A 17,525-nucleotide genomic window follows, 5' to 3' on the forward strand; every position below is an offset into this window, starting at 1 on the left:
CAGTGTTAGATGCCAATACCGATAACTATGAAAATCATGAATATCAGCCGATAATATCGGTAAATCCGATAATCGGTCGATCCCTAGTTATCACTAGCGTTCAGCGAAGGCCATATTGCACTAGCATATTACCGTTTTTAATGGATGTTAGATGTGTGCACTTCGGTCTAAGGGGCTGTTAAAAATGGTCTTATTGATTAATAGGCTGAATGGGGTTTTAACATAGTTATTCGTGACAAATTAATTCAAAACAAATGAAATTTCTTGTTGAACTTTGACCAAGCCGCAGAATTGAATTTTTCTAAAGTTCTCTAGTTATCATATTCTGCACATTAAAATCACTTCTTTCCAGTGTGAATTCTCTGATGTTTACCAAGATCTGATTTCTGTGTAAAAGATTTCCCACATTCTAAACAAGAAAATAGCTTCTCCCCTGTGTGAATTCTCTCATGTCTAACAAGATGTGATTTTTGCTTAAAATATTTTTCACATTCTGAACATGAAAATGGCTTCTCCCCTGTGTGAGTTTTCTGATGGTTACGAAGATGTGATTTCTGCTGAAAACATTTAGAACATTTCGAACAAGAAAATGGCTTCTCCCCTGTGTGAATTCTCTCATGGTCATGAAGATGTGATTTCTGCTGAAAACCTTTCCCACATTCAGAACATAAAAATGGCTTCTCCCCTGTGTGAGTTCTCTCATGCATAACAAGAGATGATTTATTTATAAAATGTTTTTCACATTCTGAACATGAAAATGGCTTTTCCCCTGTGTGAGTTCTCTTATGTCTACGAAGATGTGATTTATTTCTAAAATATTTTTCACATTCTAAACATGAAAATGGCTTCTCCCCTGTGTGAATTCTCTGATGGTTAAGAAGACATGATTTCAGCTTAAACCATTTCCCACATTCTGAACATAAAAATCGCTTCTCCCCTGTGTGAGTTCTCTCATGTATAACAAGAGATGATTTATTTATAAAATGTTTTTCACATTCTGAACATGAAAATGGCTTCTCCCCTGTGTGGATTCTCTGATGTCTAACAAGATTTGATCTTTCAGCAAAACATTTCCCACATTCTAAACAAGAAAATGGCTTCTCCCCTGTGTGGATTCTCTGATGGTTAAGAAGATATGATTTGTGCAGAAAACATTTCCCACATTCTGAACATGAAAATGGCTTCTCCCCTGTGTGGATTCTCTGATGGATAAGAATATATGATTTCGTCTGAAAACATTTCCCACATTCTGAACATGAAAATGGCTTCTCCCCTGTGTGGATTCTCTGATGGTTAAGAAGTAATGATTTCGTCTGAAAAAATTTCCCACATTCTGAACATAAAAATCGCTTCTCCCCTGTGTGGATTCTCTGATGGTTAAGAAGTAATGATTTCGTCTGAAAACATTTCCCACATTCTGAACATGAAAATTGCTTCTCCCCTGTGTGGATTATCTGATGCTTAAGAAGATATGATTTCGTCTGAAAACATTTCCCACATTCTGAACATAAAAATGGCTTCTCCCCTGTGTGGATTCTCTGATGGTTAAGAAGATATGATTTCGTCTGAAAACATTTCCCACATTCCGAACATGAAAATGGCTTCTCCCCTGTGTGACTTCTCTGATGTCTAACAAGAAGTGATTTAGAGTTAAAATGTTTTTCGCATTCTGAACATGAAAATGGCCTCTCCCCTGCGTGAATTCTCTTATGTCTAACAAGATGTGATTTAGAGTTAAAATGTTTCCCACATTCTGAGCATGAAAGAGCATTCTCCCCTGTGTGACTTCTTTGATGTTGAACACTTCTTCGGTGTCTTTTATCTTGCTTAACAATCTGTGATGAATCAGAAGATTGAAATCCATCCAAAGGAATAGATAATAGATCTTTGCTGTGAAAGGCTGAGGATTTTTCTGAGATAATGGCACGCTCTTCATGTGTATCTTCTGTGACACCACACTCATCTGTTCTAAAATCCGACATCAAATGTTTGTCTGAGCTGTCATCTGCCAAGAATAAATCTAAGTTTTATCATTTTAAAATAATAGAACCTTAAAATTATGTAGAAATGTTATAAAATATATATAAAGAAAATCCATACAAATTACAAGTCATGGAGCAAAATTAAAATATCAACTGACTATGGAAAAATGATCACAATTTGACAGTAGACCAGTAGCTTGGACCAGTAGATGATGATGTTAGGTCACCAAGCTGGTCACTTGTATTCTCTTGTGCTGAAGCCAGCATCTTCATAGGTTCACAAGGGATCTGTGAGTCAGTGCTATAAGCTGGTGTCCGTCTCACACACTGATCGCTAACTGCTAACAAAATACGCCAGAAATTGAAGCTGAAAGCCCAACTTCCATCTATCTCACAGATGTAGTAAATATATTATTGCTCATATACCACATACATATAAATAATGTCAGCATGTACTGTACATATAATGCTCTGTTCAGATCACATTTATGGGCTCTAACATATACACCCAGGATGTATACATTGAATTGCTGTATCTGGGTAATTTCACACTTGTGTTGTTGGATTCCGGCAGGCAGTTCCGTTGCCTGAACTGCCTGCCTAATCAGGAAAACTGTGTGCAAACGCATGTCATTTGCAGACTGATCAGGATCCTGATCAGTCTGACAAATGCATTGAGATACCTGAAGTCTTTCAGGTGTCATCCGGAAAAACGGATCAGGTACTTATTTTTTTCCACATCTTTAAAGGTCTGCGCATGCGCAGACAGGAGATCCGGATCCGTTTAGCCGGAACACTTGATACCGGATCCGGCAGTAATACATTTCAATGGAAATTTATACCGGATCCGGCGTTCAGGGTAGTGTTCCGGAAGTTTGGCCGGAGGAAAACTTTAACGCTAGTGTGAAAGTACACTATGACAGATACCATACAGTGACATTTAACTTTTTTTTACTGGATATAGTTGCATGGAATACTGATATATCGAAGCCAGATGGAGACCAAAAGTCTGTGGACACAATCTGGCACAATAGAAAACGGATCCGTCTTGGCTATGTTAAAGATAATACTAACGGGCCCGTTCTGAACGGATGCAGACGGTTGTATTATCTGAACGGATCCGTCTGTGCAGATGCACGACGGATCCGCACCAAACGCAAGTGTGAAAGTAGCCTTATGTTGGCAGTTTTCCCAAAGAACAAACTAAACATATATCGCAATTATGAAGTAAACCCAGCCTATATAACAAGATAGATTCACTCACATATAAAGGTCCATCATTAAATTACACACATGCAAGTACATACTACATGGACACAAATTACATGAATCTACTGTACACATGTTGAGCATTACTCATACACATTACATGCTTATACAGTGAATATATACACACACCAGGGGCGGATTAAGTGCATGATAGGCCCGGGTCTTTCTACCCAGCTCGCCCTCACTCTGTATGAAGAGGTTGCGGTGCTTCGTAAGCGCCAAAGTCTCTTCTCAGGCCATATGACATTTTTCACATGGTCTAGGTGCAGCTCTTTTCCATCTGAGTGTTTGGGGCTGAGCTGCAGTACCAAGCGCAGTGCTATCAAATGGACAGCGCTGTGCTTGGTAAGGAGCAAAGAGGCTGCGGCGCTCACTGGAACATCGCGGTCTCCTTAAACAGCTGATTGGCAGGGGTGCCAGGCGTCAGACCCCCACCATCTCACAACTCTCCGAGTACAGATTTGATAGATGTTACCTGCAGTCCTATGTAACACCCCACATAACACAGTGAACTATTGTGTTATGTGGGGTGTTATATAGGACTGCATGGAACATCTACTACATTATCTGTACACAGAAAGTTATCACTGTTATCTGGGCTGCTACATAGGACTGCAGGTGACAAATAAAAAAATTTGTTGCCAAATTTAAAATACATACGATTATGATAAAAAAAAGACTTGGAGGAGAAGATGAGACGCAGGTCACAGTGGTGAGCCAGCTCTACATATAGGGGAATACAGCACCACATACCTGTTACATCCAGTGACTTCTCCTGTCATGTAGCTCTTCTCATTCCTCTTCTCCTCCGTTTGACCCAGAACGCCATGACAAATTCTTTCAGCCGCATCTCGTCTCTACAAAGTTTGTTACAGACACGTTCGATTTCTCATAATTGGGGTCATTTATCAAACTGGTGTAAAGTACAACTGGCTTAGGTGCCCACAGCAATCAATCAGATTCCGCCTTTCATTTTCTAAAGGAGCTGTCAAAAATGAAAGGTGAAATCTGTTGCAATGGGTATCCAACCCATTTCTACTTTACTCCAGTTTGATAAATTACCCCAAAGGTCCCTATAGTGTCTACAGCAATTATAATGTCCCCTAGAGTGCCCCCAGTAATAATAACACCCTATATTGGCTCCAGGTAATAATGCCTGTATAGTGTCCACAAAAATAATGTTCCCTAATAGAAACGCCCCCACATAGTTATTTTCCCCACACTGCCCCATATAGTAATTTCCCCCGCACTGCCCCATATAGTAATTTCCCCCGCACTGCCCCCATACAGTCATTTCTTCCACACTGCCTCCCATGTAGTAGTTCCCCCCACACTGCCCCCCATTAGATAATTTGCCCCGACACTGCCATCCATTAAGTAATTTGCCCCGACACTGCCATCCATTAAGTAATTTGCCCCGACACTGCCACCCATTAAGTAATTTGCCCCGACACTGCCACCCATTAAGTAATTTGCCCCGACACTGCCATCCATTAAGTAATTTGCCCCGACACTGCCATCCATTAAGTAATTTGCCACTACACTGCCCTTTATTAAGTAATTTGCCCCCACACTGTCCCTATCAAGAAATAACCCCCACACTGCCCCATTAGATAATTTGCCCCAACACTGCCATCCATTAAGTAATTTGCCCCCACAGTATTAATTTCTCCACACTGCCCCCACAGTATTAATTCCCACCATGGTAGTATTTTCCCCCACAGAATTAATTGTCCCCCACAGTACTAATTTCCCACACACTAGTAATTCTCCCCCACGTAGTAGTTTGTCCCCACTGTCCCTTCAGTGATATTCTCCTGTGCCCCAAAGTAATGTCCCCCAAAGTTGGCACACACAAAAAAAAAATATAATAAAAGCTAATACTTACCTGTGTCCCAGTTGGCGCTCACTCGTCGATGGTGCAGGCACGCTGCGCACACACGTCAGTGTGCTGCGTCCGGGCACAGGCGTGGCACGATGACGTCATCACGCCCGCCTGCAGCGGGATTTTACTACCGCATAGGCTTCAGGCCTACTAGGCCTGAAGCCTATGGAGGTGATCGGCGGATGGCGACGGGGCAGGGAACAATGCGCCCCGTGCCCCGCCGTTGTTTGTAGGCGGTTGGGTCGGCGTTGGGCCCCCCAGCCATGCCGTGCTCGGATCAACCGACCCAGATGCCCAAATTATAATCCGCCACCAACACACACACATATACTCACCTAAAGGATTATTAGGAACACCATACTAATACGGTGTTGGACCCCCTTTTGCCTTCAGAACTGCCTTAATTCTACGTGGCATTGATTCAACAAGGTGCCGATAGCATTCTTTAGAAATGTTGGCCCATATTGATAGGATAGCATCTTGCAGTTGATGGAGATTTGAGGGATGCACATCCAGGGCACGAAGCTCCCGTTCCACCACATCCCAAAGATGCTCTATTGGGTTGAGATCTGGGGACTGTGGGGGCCAATTTAGTACAGTGAACTCATTGTCATGTTCAAGAAACCAATTTGAAATGATTCAAGCTTTGTGACATGGTGCATTATCCTGCTGGAAGTAGCCATCAGAGGATGGATACATGTTCTCATTCTGTTTACGCCAAATTCGGACTCTACCATTTGAATGTCTCAACAGAAATCGAGACTCATCAGACCAGGCAACATTTTTCCAGTCTTCAACAGTCCAATTTTGGTGAGCTCGTGCAAATTGTAGCCTCTTTTTCCAATTTGTAGTGGAGATGAGTGGTACCCGGTGGGGTCTTCTGCTGTTGTAGCCCATCCGCCTCAAGGTTGTGCGTGTTGTGGCTTCACAAATGCTTTGCTGCATACCTCGGTTGTAATGAGTGGTTATTTCAGTCAACGTTGCTCTTCTATCAGCTTGAATCAGTCGGCCCATTCTCCTCTGACCTCTAGCATCCACAAGGCATTTTCGCCCACAGGACTGCCGCATACTGGATGTTTTTCCCTTTTCACACCATTCTTTGTAAACCCTAGAAATGGTTGTGCGTGAAAATCCCAGTAACTGAGCAGATTGTGAAATACTCAGACCGGCCTGTCTGGCACCAACAATCATGCCACACTCAAAATTGCTTAAATCACCTTTCTTTGCCATTCTGACATTCAGTTTGGAGTTCAGGAAATTATCTTGACCAGGACCACAACCCTACATGCATTAAAGCAACTGCCATGTGATTGGTTGACTAGATAATTGCATTAATGAGAAATAGAACAGGTGTTCCTAATAATTCTTTAGGCTAGTGTATATAGTATAAAGAAAAGAAGGAAAGCAGTACAAATCAAAAGTGGACGGCACAATACCTCTCAGGATCACTGACCAGAATCCAAAGTTTGAGAAAAATCGAAAAAGAGGCAGCACTCCAAAATAGTGAAAAATGAGGAGTTTTTATTCGCCCATGCTATTGCAACATTTAAGCTCAACTCAGTGGGGCCTTTGTCAAGCAAAGTGTCATGTGCCAAACAGTGTGTGTGTGTGTCTATATATATATATATATATATATATATATATACACACACACACATATACAGTACAGACCAAAAGTTTGGACACACCTTCTCATTCAAAGAGTTTTATTTTTATGACTATGAAGGCATCAAAAACTATGAATTAACACATGTGGAATTATATACATAACAAACAAGTGTGAAACAACTGAAAATATGTCATATTCTAGGTTCTTCAAAGTAGCCACCTTTTGCTTTAATTACTGCTTTGCACACTCTTGGCATTCTCTTGATGAACTTCAAGAGGTAGTCCCCTGAAATGGTCTTCCAACAGTCTTGAAGGAGTTCCCAGAGATGCTTAGCACTTGTTGGCCCTTTTGCCTTCACTCTGCGGTCCAGCTCACCCCAAACCATCTCGATTGGGTTCAGGTCCGGTGACGCTGGAGGCCAGGTCATCTGGCGCAGCACCCCATCACTATCCTTCATGGTCAAATAGCCCTTACTTTCAAAGTTTTCCCAATTTATCGGCTGACTGACTGACCTTAATTTCTTAAAGTAATGATGGGCACTCGTTTTTCTTTACTTAGTTGCTTTTTTCTTGCCATAATACAAATTCTAACAGTTTATTCAGTAGGACTATCAGCTGTGTATCCACCTGACTTCTCCTCAACGCAACTGATGGTCCCAACCCTATTTATAAGGCAAGAAATCCCACTTATTAAACCTGACAGGGCACACCTGTGAAGTGAAAACCATTTCAGGTGACTACCTCTTGAAGCTCATCAAGAGAATGCCAAGAGTGTGCAAAGCAGTAATCAAAGCAAAAAGTGGCTACTTTGAAGAACCTAGAATATGACATATTTTCAGTTGCTTCACACTTTTTTGTTATGTATATAATTCCACATGTGTTAATTCATAGTTTTGATGCCTTCAGTGTGAATCTACAATTTTCATAGTCATGAAAATAAAGAAAACTCTTTGAATGACAAGGTGTGTCCAAACTTTTGGTCTGTACTGTGTATATATATATATATATACACACACACACAGTAATTATCCCATAAAGTGCATAATCAATTAACCCCTTAACGCTCTGCAGTGACCCCACTCCATACCCGGCTGCAATGACAAGGGAGCAGCTGTCGCGTCCGTCACTAAACCCTTCAGGTGCTGCGATCAACGCTGATTGCGCCACCTGTGAGTTAAGGCAGACAAATGCATTTCCCTCTGCCTTCAAATCGGAGCCCACGCAGTGAAATCATGGGGTGTCGATCGATTGCCATGGCAACCTGGAGGCTGCTGAAGTGTTCCAGGCCTGCCATGGCAATCTCCATGCTGAGCTATGCACAAGGCATAGCTCAGAATAGACTCTGTAAAAATCCTACTAGGGTGAATGGGAGAAAAGATCAAATGATACCACGTTTTAGCCCCCCCCCTTTTTTTTTAAACACAAAAATATTAAAAATTGCTTGTGGGCTGAATGCAGTAATGGAAAAAAAAAATATGAAAATCACACTATTTACTATTTTATAGTCATCTTGTACCCCCTCACAAAAACAAATTGAACAACAGTGATCAAAAAGTCGTACATACCCCAAAAATGGTACCAATAAAAACTACAAGCCCTCATACAGCTCTGTAGACCGAAATATAAAAAAGTTATAGCTGGCAGAATATGGCAATGCAAAGAAAAAAAAAAAAAAAATTCTAAGGTTTTTATTCTGCACAAACCCCCAAAACCTTGGTGGAATTCTGTTTTTTTTCTTTTCAATTTCACCCCACAAACATTTGTTTCCCCGTTGGTCAATACAACACATAGGTGGCATTAAAAAATGTATCTTGTCCTGCAAAAAATAGGCGATTTGAATGGAAAAAATAAAAAAGTTATGGCTATTGTAATGTGGGGAGGAAAAATTCTAAATGCAAAAACAAAAATAGGACCGGTCTTTAACCCCTTAAGGACTTGGCCATTTTTTGCAATACTGACCAGTGTGACTTTAAGTGGTGATAACTTTAAAACGCTTTGACTTATCCAGGCCATTCTGAGATTGTTTTTTCGTCACATATTTTACTTCATGACACTGGTAAAATGAAGTCCCAAAAATTATTTTTTTTGCACAAAAAATACCTAATTTACCAAAAATTTAGAAAAATTAGCAAATTTCAAAGTTTCAGTTTCTCTACTTCTGTAATACATAGTAATACCCCCAAAAATTGTGATGACTTTACATTCCCCATATGTCTACTTCATGTTTGAATTATTTTGGGAATGATATTTTATTTTTTGGGGATGTTACAAGGTTTAGAACTTTAGAAGCAAATATTGAAATTTTCCAGAAATTTACAAAAACCCAATTTTTAGGGACCACTACAGCTCTGAAGTCACTTTGCGAGGCTTACATAATAGAAACCACCCAAAAATGACCCCATTCTATAAACTACACTCCTCAATGTATTCAAAACTGATTTTACAAACTTCGTTAACCCTTTAGGTGTTGCACAAGAGTTATTGGCAAATGGGGATGAAATTTGAGAATTTAATTTTTTTGCCTAATTTTCCATTTTAACCCATTTTTTCCACTAACAAAGCAAGGGTTAACAGCCAAACAAGACTGTAACTTTATTGCCCTGACTCTGCCGTTTACAGAAACACCCCATATGTGGCCGTAAACTACTGTACGGCCACACAGCGGGGCATAGAGTGAATGGTGCGCAGTTTGGTTTTTGAAAGGCAGATTTTGCTGGACTGGTTTATTTACACCATGTCCCATTTGAAGCCCCCCTGATGCACCCCTAGAGTAGAAACTCCCTAAAGGTAACCCCATCTAAGAAACTACACCCCTCAAGGTATTCAAAACTGATTTAACAAACTTTGTTAACCCTTTAGGTGTTGCACAAGATTTAATGGAAAATAGAGATACAATTTCAAAATTTCACTTTTTTGGCAGATTTTCCATTTTAATATTTTTTTTCAAGTAACAAAGCAAGGGTTAACAGCCAAACAAAACTCATTATTTATGGCCCCGATTCTGTAGTTTACAGAAACACCTCATATGTGGTTGTAAACCGCTGTACGGGCACATGGCAGGGCGCAGAAGGAAAGAAATGCCATACGGTTTTTGGAAGGCAGATTTTACTGGACTGTTTTTTTTTACACCATGTCCCATTTGAAGCCCCCCTGATGCACCCCTAGAGTAGAAACTCTATTGTGCGGCAAGGTAACAAGAAATAGTTTTTTTGGCACCGTTTTCTTGTTGTTATTTACAACATTCATCTGAAAGGTTAGATCATGTGGTAATCTTATAGAGCAGGTTGTTTTTTCAGTTTTTGGGCGATTATCTTAAGTAGGGTCTCATTTTTTGCGGGATGAGATTGCTGTTTTATTGGCTATTGCACTTTTTGTGACGCAAGATGACAAAAAATGGCTTTTTTAAACCGTTTTTATTTTTATACGGTGGTCACCTGAGGGGTTAAATCATGTGATATTTTTATAGAGCCGGTCGATACGGACACGGCGATACCAAATATGTATACTTTTTTTTATTTATGTAAGTTTTACACAATTATTTCATTTTTGAAACAAAAGAAATCATGTTTTAGTGCTTCCATAGTCTAAGAGCCATAGTTTTTTCAGTTTTTGGGCGATTATCTTGGGTAGGGTCTCATTTTTTGCAGGATGAGATGACGGTTTGAATAGCACTATTTTGGCATACATGCGACTTTTTGATCACTTTTATTACCTTTTTTGGGAAGTAAGGTGGGCAAAATTTCAATTTTATCATAGTTTTTATTTTTTTATTGCGTTCACCGTGCGGGGAAAATAACATGACCGTTTTAAAGATCAGGTCGTTACGGACGCGGCGATACAAAACATGTGTAGGGAATTTTATTTTTTTCATTTTTAATCAGTGATAAATGTGTTTTTTGTCTTTTTTTTTTTACCCAGACCCACTTTGTTCTTGAAGATCCAGTGGGTCTGATGTCTGTATAATACAGTACAATATATATTGTACTGTACTGTATTTTACTTACACTTTGTCTGAACAGATCTATGCCTTTAGCACAGATCTGTTCAGCACCATGGACAGCAGGACGCCTGAGAAGGCGTCCTGTTGCCATGGGAACCTTCCTCGTCTGCGAAGTTGTGGCCACAACGGGGAAGGGCAAGGACTGGGGCTCCCTCCCTCTGTCACCCCATCCTGTCGGGGGGCTGCAAAGGCACAGCAGCCCCCGATGGGAGAGGGAGGGAGCCTCATCTTACTGTTAACTCTTTCCATACAGCGGTCCGTACGGACCGCAGTATGGAAAGGGTTAAACGGCTGACATCCATTATACCAGGGTGTCAGCAATGTGCTGACACCCTGGTATAACCACTGTACACCAACGATTATTCGGCGGGCGGGGGATTGCGATCCCGCCTGCCACACGGCCCGCCTCCCGCACCCCCCCCTGCACCTCCCACCGGGCTAAAATCATTCAGAGGTGCAGGGGGGGGGGGGGGGGGGGTGATAAATATTTCTTTTCGGCACACTAAAGTTTCTGATCGCCGCGGTCAGGGACCATCCCTACAGTGGCAAAATCCCATGCCTACAGTGCCCATCCCTACAGTGGCAAAACCTACAAGATCAAAGATTTTTTTACATGCAGATCACGGGGTGTAGTGTATATGATCACGTGTCCTTGTGGCCTCATCTACATAGGGGAGACCACAATGGAAGCCCGTGAACGGATTAACTCTCATAAGAGTAATATCAGAAGGGCCCAAATTGATAAGCCTGTGGCAAAACATTTCTTGGAACGTGGACACTCGGTCAACCAGCTCAGATTCCGAATCATTGATTCGGTTGGCAAAATGAGTCGTGGGGGAGACAAGGATCGGATCCTACGCAAAAAGGAGCTAAAATGGATCTTTGAAATGAGGCCACTCCAACCCTTTGGGATGAATCTTGATTTCTATGTGGGGAATGTGTAAATGATCCGAGGGACCTTTTATAGGAATCTGTTGTCTGTATAGTGTTTTTAATTGATTTTTGTTTTTTACTATTTCACATGCACTCATTTTTCCAGCCAACACTGCTACATGAGGCACTTGATTACAATATGGTTCCCCTCCGCTTGGATCCCTGGCGTGTATATGTGGGATCCCTACATGTGCGTCAGAGACACGGGTGGACGCCTCCCTGCGCGCCCCTAGCAACGCGGAGCTGACTGGATGGAGAGTGGGAGGAGTTTTGACGTCACTAGGGTCGGGCATGCGGCTGGCGACTGACAGGTGTTGGCATGACTCCGCCTCCCCAGACATGCGCCCTGATCGCTGGAGGACGCCAGTGAGGCGTTTAACATGTGGTATGATATTGCGCTGTAGTGAACTTGGTGATAGAGCGGTCTCCCCTCCGCCAGGACCTCTGGCGCAGTGATATGGGATCACTGCATTGACGGCAGGGTGTAGGCGGATGGCTCCATAGGCGTCCCTAGCAACGGTGCACTGACTGGACGAGGTTTGGGAGGAGTTTCGACGTCACTAGGATCACATGGGCAGGTTTTGCTTGCGATCATGTGCGGACATGTGATTACATGGCCCCGCCTCCCCAGACATGCGCAATGACTGCCGGAGGACGCTCGAGAGATGTGCACCATGAAGGTATGTGGTTGGCTGGATCGTATGCCCTAAGTGGGCGAATATTATGACACTGTTTATGTGCACGTATGTACACACCTGAGACATAATGAGCACTCCATTGAGTGGGTAATTGGCCACAGTTGTGAGAGTGGATGTGGCTTAGGGTTTATAAACATGATCTTTTAGAGTACACATGGTGTTTGATAAAGGCTGTGTGTCAGCCGAAACGCAACTACCCATTGCACGTTTTTGTTCACCTAAGCGGCTCCCAATAAAGGGATTTTTTTGTACCGGACATGCTGCCTCCATCTCTATTTATTGGACTGACTATACAAGGAGTCATCAGTAGCCAGTGAAGGAGCAGAATCTGTGAGTCTTCTCTGCTTTACGTAGTGGTTACTACTCACCTGGGTGGTTATCGGTGGTAATGTCCTCTATGATCTGCTCATCACCCCTCACATATGTATCTTCAGATGTAATATTTTTCAGATCTTTATCCAGATTTATAACCTGTGAAACAGAAATTGTAAAAGTCAGCAGACTGATGGAGAAGTCGTGTGGAATGTTTGATGTGACCAGAAAAGATCATTAATTACAATGACAAAAAGTGATGAAATGACAGCAGAGTTATCTGCTATGGCAGCGGTTCATGCCTATAGCTCCTCTCCTTCCTGCTGGGGGGCACGTCTGCTGCCTGGTTTACCTGCTCCATAGCTTTAGGGCTCCAGTGGTCCAGTCCCACAGACATCCCTCTCTCCCTTCCCAGTGGTCCCGGCTGCTGGAATAACGCTGTCCTCCCACACAAGCTGAGGCCTGCTTCCTGCCGATAATGACCTTCTCTGCCCATAGGTCATGTGTGCACACACTATCTCTGGCTCTTATAGGGCCGGCATGCACGCACTCTGATCTCTACAAGCCATGGAAAGGAGCCTGATCAGTAGGTTCTAGTATGCTAGTTTCATGCAAAGCTTGCCTGTTCTGTGTACAGACTTCTGCCTGACTTCTAGATTGGACCTTTTACTTCCTGACCTGACCCTTGTCTGACCTCCGTTCTGATCCTGAACTGATTGTCCTGACAACGGACCATTTATCTGACTGCATATGTTCTGCCTTTCCTGACCCCGTGGGTCACCAGTCACTTGTACAGAAACTACTTCAAGTGCAGCAGCCTAGTGGTTCCCCTGCAACAAAGTCCAGATCCCTGAACAGGGGATAAAGTGGAGGGATGAGGGTTTCACTTATATAACACACTTTGGAGCAGAACCATGTCAAATCTGTTCAAGAGACACAATGGATCTACATGTGCCATGTTTCATTGTCTGACCCAAAAATATCTGCAGGTCTCCTGTATATATGCATCTAGTTGGTTCCTTATTCCAACCAGCAGTCTCTACAGACCAGAAAACTGTCAGAAGATCCAGGCGACATGTAAGGTCTATAGTTAGCTGTAATCCTGACATCTCTACCTTTCTCATTATACAAAGATAAAACATATAATACTGGTTTATAAAACAAGACTAAACACAAGATCTTCACAGCACTTCTACAGATCATAGGAAACCTTTCATGAGACCTTATTTCCATCTATCTGATCATCATTTGGAATGCTTTGATGTTCTTCTGAACCATCCTGTAGAAGAAGAGGACTGGGACATCTCTCATCATGTAGAAGAAGAGGACTGGGAGTTGTTCTCCATTCTTTAACTGCAGGAAAAACATACGGTGACAATTAATTTCTTACATATAACTAGTGAGAGGATGTGTGTATTTAGTCATGTCTTTTACTTGGTGGCTGGTGATCCTCCATCATGACGTTCTTGTATAGATCTTTGTGTCCTTCTAAATACTCAGACTCCTCCATGGAGAAATAGACGGCGACATCCTGACACCTTATAGAAACCTGACAACACAATGATACCGTCATCACCCAAATCCCATCATAGTGTTACTGTATAATGTCCCGGCATTCCCATCGATGTCACCTCTCCAGTCAGCAGCTCAATAATCTTGTTGGTGAGCTCTAGGATCTTCTCTCTGTTGACTTTCTCATGTATCCGGATGTGAGGTGTCGGCCTGGATATTGGGCTCAGGATTTCTCCCCGTCCTTCAGATACCGAGGCCTGACATCGCTCACTAGAGGTCTTCTTCACTACTGTGTATTCCTGGTTATTGAGAGACGCAGTAATAAATATCACTCCACACATCTCCAAAGTCCCTCACCTCTCCAGTCATGTCCGTCTGTTAGTAACATAGAGAAGATGATAGAATGTGACATCATCATAATCTCTCACCTCTCCAGTAAGCCGGAGGAGTATCTCTAGGGTGAGATTTATTATACTCTCTGCCATCTTGTCCCCATCCCTATCCATCCTTGATGGGTCAATCAGGAGAACGATCTTATATAGGAGATATACGCTGAGCGAATCCTATATTGTAGGAACCTGAATAGAAAGAAGATGAACCGATGTAAAATCATAGAAAATCCCATGTAAAATACAAATACTGGAGATAAGAAGAGGAAACACTGGAGGAGATAATAAAGTGTATCAAGGTAGATCCTCCATGTTTCAGGTCAAAAGCCTGTCACACCTTCATATCACCACTATAGTCAGTTACAGGTCACAGCGGTAATACCAGTATAAGGGTCCATTCACATGTCCGCATGTGTTTTGCGGTCCGCAGCGTTGTCATAGAACACTGTCACAGAAAATGCATTTTCTTGTCCACAATTGCGGACAAGAATAGGACATGTTCTATTTTTTTCGGGGCTGGAAGTGTGGATCTGGAAATGCAGATGCGGACAGCACATAGTGTGCTGTCCGCATCTGTTCCGGCCCCATTGAAAATGAATGGCTCTGCACCCTTTCCACAAAATTGCGGAACGGATCTGGACCCAAAATGCGAACGTGTGAATAGACCCTAAAGCTGTAATCAGGTAGATCACTTCATAGATCTAGAGCTCAGACTGCCCTCGTCCGATCTGATGGAATCACAAGAATAAAGGGCATCTGTCAGCAGATTGGTACCTGTGACACCGGCTGACCTGGTACATGTGCGCTTGGCAGCTGAAGGCATCTTTGTTAGTCCCATGTTGATATGTGCCCGCACTGCTGAGATAATTATGTTTTATTATATGCAAATGAACCTCCAGGAGTAACGGGGGTGTTGCCTTTTTACCTAGAGGCTCCTCCTTTCTGCACCTGCCACGCCCTTTTCACTTTGACAGGACCAGGCAGTGAAGACGTAATCACACCTGACCCTGTCAATGACAGTGAAATGGGCGTGGCAGGTGCAGAAAGGAGGAGCCTCTAGGTGTAAGGGCAACACCCCTGTTGCTAGGCTTATTTGCATATATTAACCCTTTCTACCCCAGGCCAGTTTTCACCTTCCTGCCCAGGCCTACTTTTGCAAATCGGACATATCTCACTTTATGTGGTAATAACCTTGTTTTCGTACTTCATTATAGCGGCAAAATTGGGTCAATATTTTTTTTCCTTAAACCCAAAATTTACAGAAAATTTGAATTTCTCTACAAAAAAAAAAAAAATTTTTAATTTCGTTAAATTATCAGTCAACATTCCCCATATGTCTAATTTATGTTGGCATAATTTTGTAAATGTCATTTTATTTTTTGTTAGGAGGTTTAAAAGTTTAGAAACCCATAAATGACCCCATTTTAGAAACTAAACCCCTCAAATTATTCAAAACTGATGTTACAAACGTTGCTAACCCTTGAGGTGTTCCACAAAAATTTAAAATAAAATGAAAATTATGTTAATCCATTTTTTTCTCCAACACAGCAAGGGTTAACAGCAAAATAAACTTCAATGTTTATTTCCCAGATTTTTTGCGGATCCATTTTTTGCAGACCGCAAAATACATACGGTCGTGTGCATGAGCCCTTATGATGATGAATGCTATAGCCACACGGGAGCAGTGACATCAGCAGGTTGTCCACGGTCCCTCCAAACACATTACACGATGGGACCCCCTTTAGAGAAAGTCCATGGCCGCTGCCCTGCACAGGCAGTGTAATCCTTAGTGGGTCGCGCCCCTCACTCCCCCGGGAGGATCCCCCTCCCCTCCCTGGTCCTAGTAGCCAAAGATCCACAAAACCCATTATGGCTCATAGCTCCATACCGGAAGGTCACAGGGAGATGGTTCTGATACCATCGGATCCGCCTGGGTTCTGGGTACAATTTGAGACCAAACATGACAGCGTTATTTGGTTCCTACTAGGAGTTCTCCGTATCTCCCCTTCCTTGAATCCCACAAGAGAACTACGACCAGGAGAATGTCCGTCTCGGTCCCAGGGTCCCAGATATGTAACCGGTTTATTTCTGTGATGGACGGTCAATTCATAATGATGAACTCCCGATTCCATGATGATTGATGGATTTGAGTGATCTATGTAATTAGCTCAGCCCCCCACAGGGGGGTTTCCTGTAGGATGAGTAAAGGTCCATTCATACGTCCGTCTGCATTTTGTGGACCGCACATTGCCGGCACTCGCAATTGCGGACAAGAATAGGACATGTTCTATTTTTTTGTGGAACGGAAGTGCGGATGCGGACAGCATATTCCGGCCCCATTGAAATTGCGGAACGGATGCGGACCCATTTTGCGGACGTGTAAATGGACCTTTAGCCTCCATGCTGGCTGAGTGGGGTGTGAACTGTAAACACATTGTCTGTTTTGAAGCAGGACCCCCTGTGGAGCCGCCTTCCTCTGCTAGCTGACAGCAAATGGCTCTACATATTCCTCACTGTGAGGCCTCATGCACACGACCGTTGTGTGCATCCGTGGCCGTTGTGCCGTTTTCCGGGTTTTTTTTTCGCGGACCCATTGACTTTCAATGGGTCCGTGGAAAAATCGAAAAATGCACCGTTTTGCAGCCGAGACCGTGATCCGTGTATCCTGTCTGTCAAAAAAATCTGACCTGTCCTATTTTTTTGACGGACAACGGTTCACGGACCCATTCAAGTCAATGGGTCTGTGAAAGAACACGGATGCACACAAGATTGGCATCCGTGGCCGTAGGTTACTTTCATACAGACGGATCCGAAGATCCGTCTGCATTAAAGCTTTTTCAGAGCTGAGTTTTCACTTTGTGAAAACTCAGATCCGACAGTATATTCTAACACAGAGGCGTTCCCATAGTGATGGGGACGCTTCTAGTTAGAATATAC

At 42.7% G+C, this 17,525-nt stretch overlaps 1 protein-coding gene across 1 annotated transcript; it reads right to left on the reverse strand.

The window, feature by feature from the left end:
• Positions 1-338: 338 nt before the first annotated feature.
• LOC122934022 (gastrula zinc finger protein XlCGF26.1-like) lies at positions 339-13,013 on the reverse strand. Its single transcript, XM_044289156.1, has 2 exons — positions 12,744-13,013; positions 339-2,005 (listed from the first exon to the last, which is right to left on the reverse strand). The coding sequence occupies exon 2, from the start codon at positions 1,980-1,982 to the stop codon at positions 339-341; it is 1,644 nt and encodes a 547-aa protein (XP_044145091.1). The 5' UTR covers positions 1,983-2,005; positions 12,744-13,013.
• Between the last annotated feature and the right edge of the window lie 4,512 nt (positions 13,014-17,525).

This window comes from Bufo gargarizans, chromosome 4, assembly GCF_014858855.1.
Source record: "Bufo gargarizans isolate SCDJY-AF-19 chromosome 4, ASM1485885v1, whole genome shotgun sequence".
Lineage (NCBI taxonomy): Eukaryota > Metazoa > Chordata > Amphibia > Anura > Bufonidae > Bufo > Bufo gargarizans.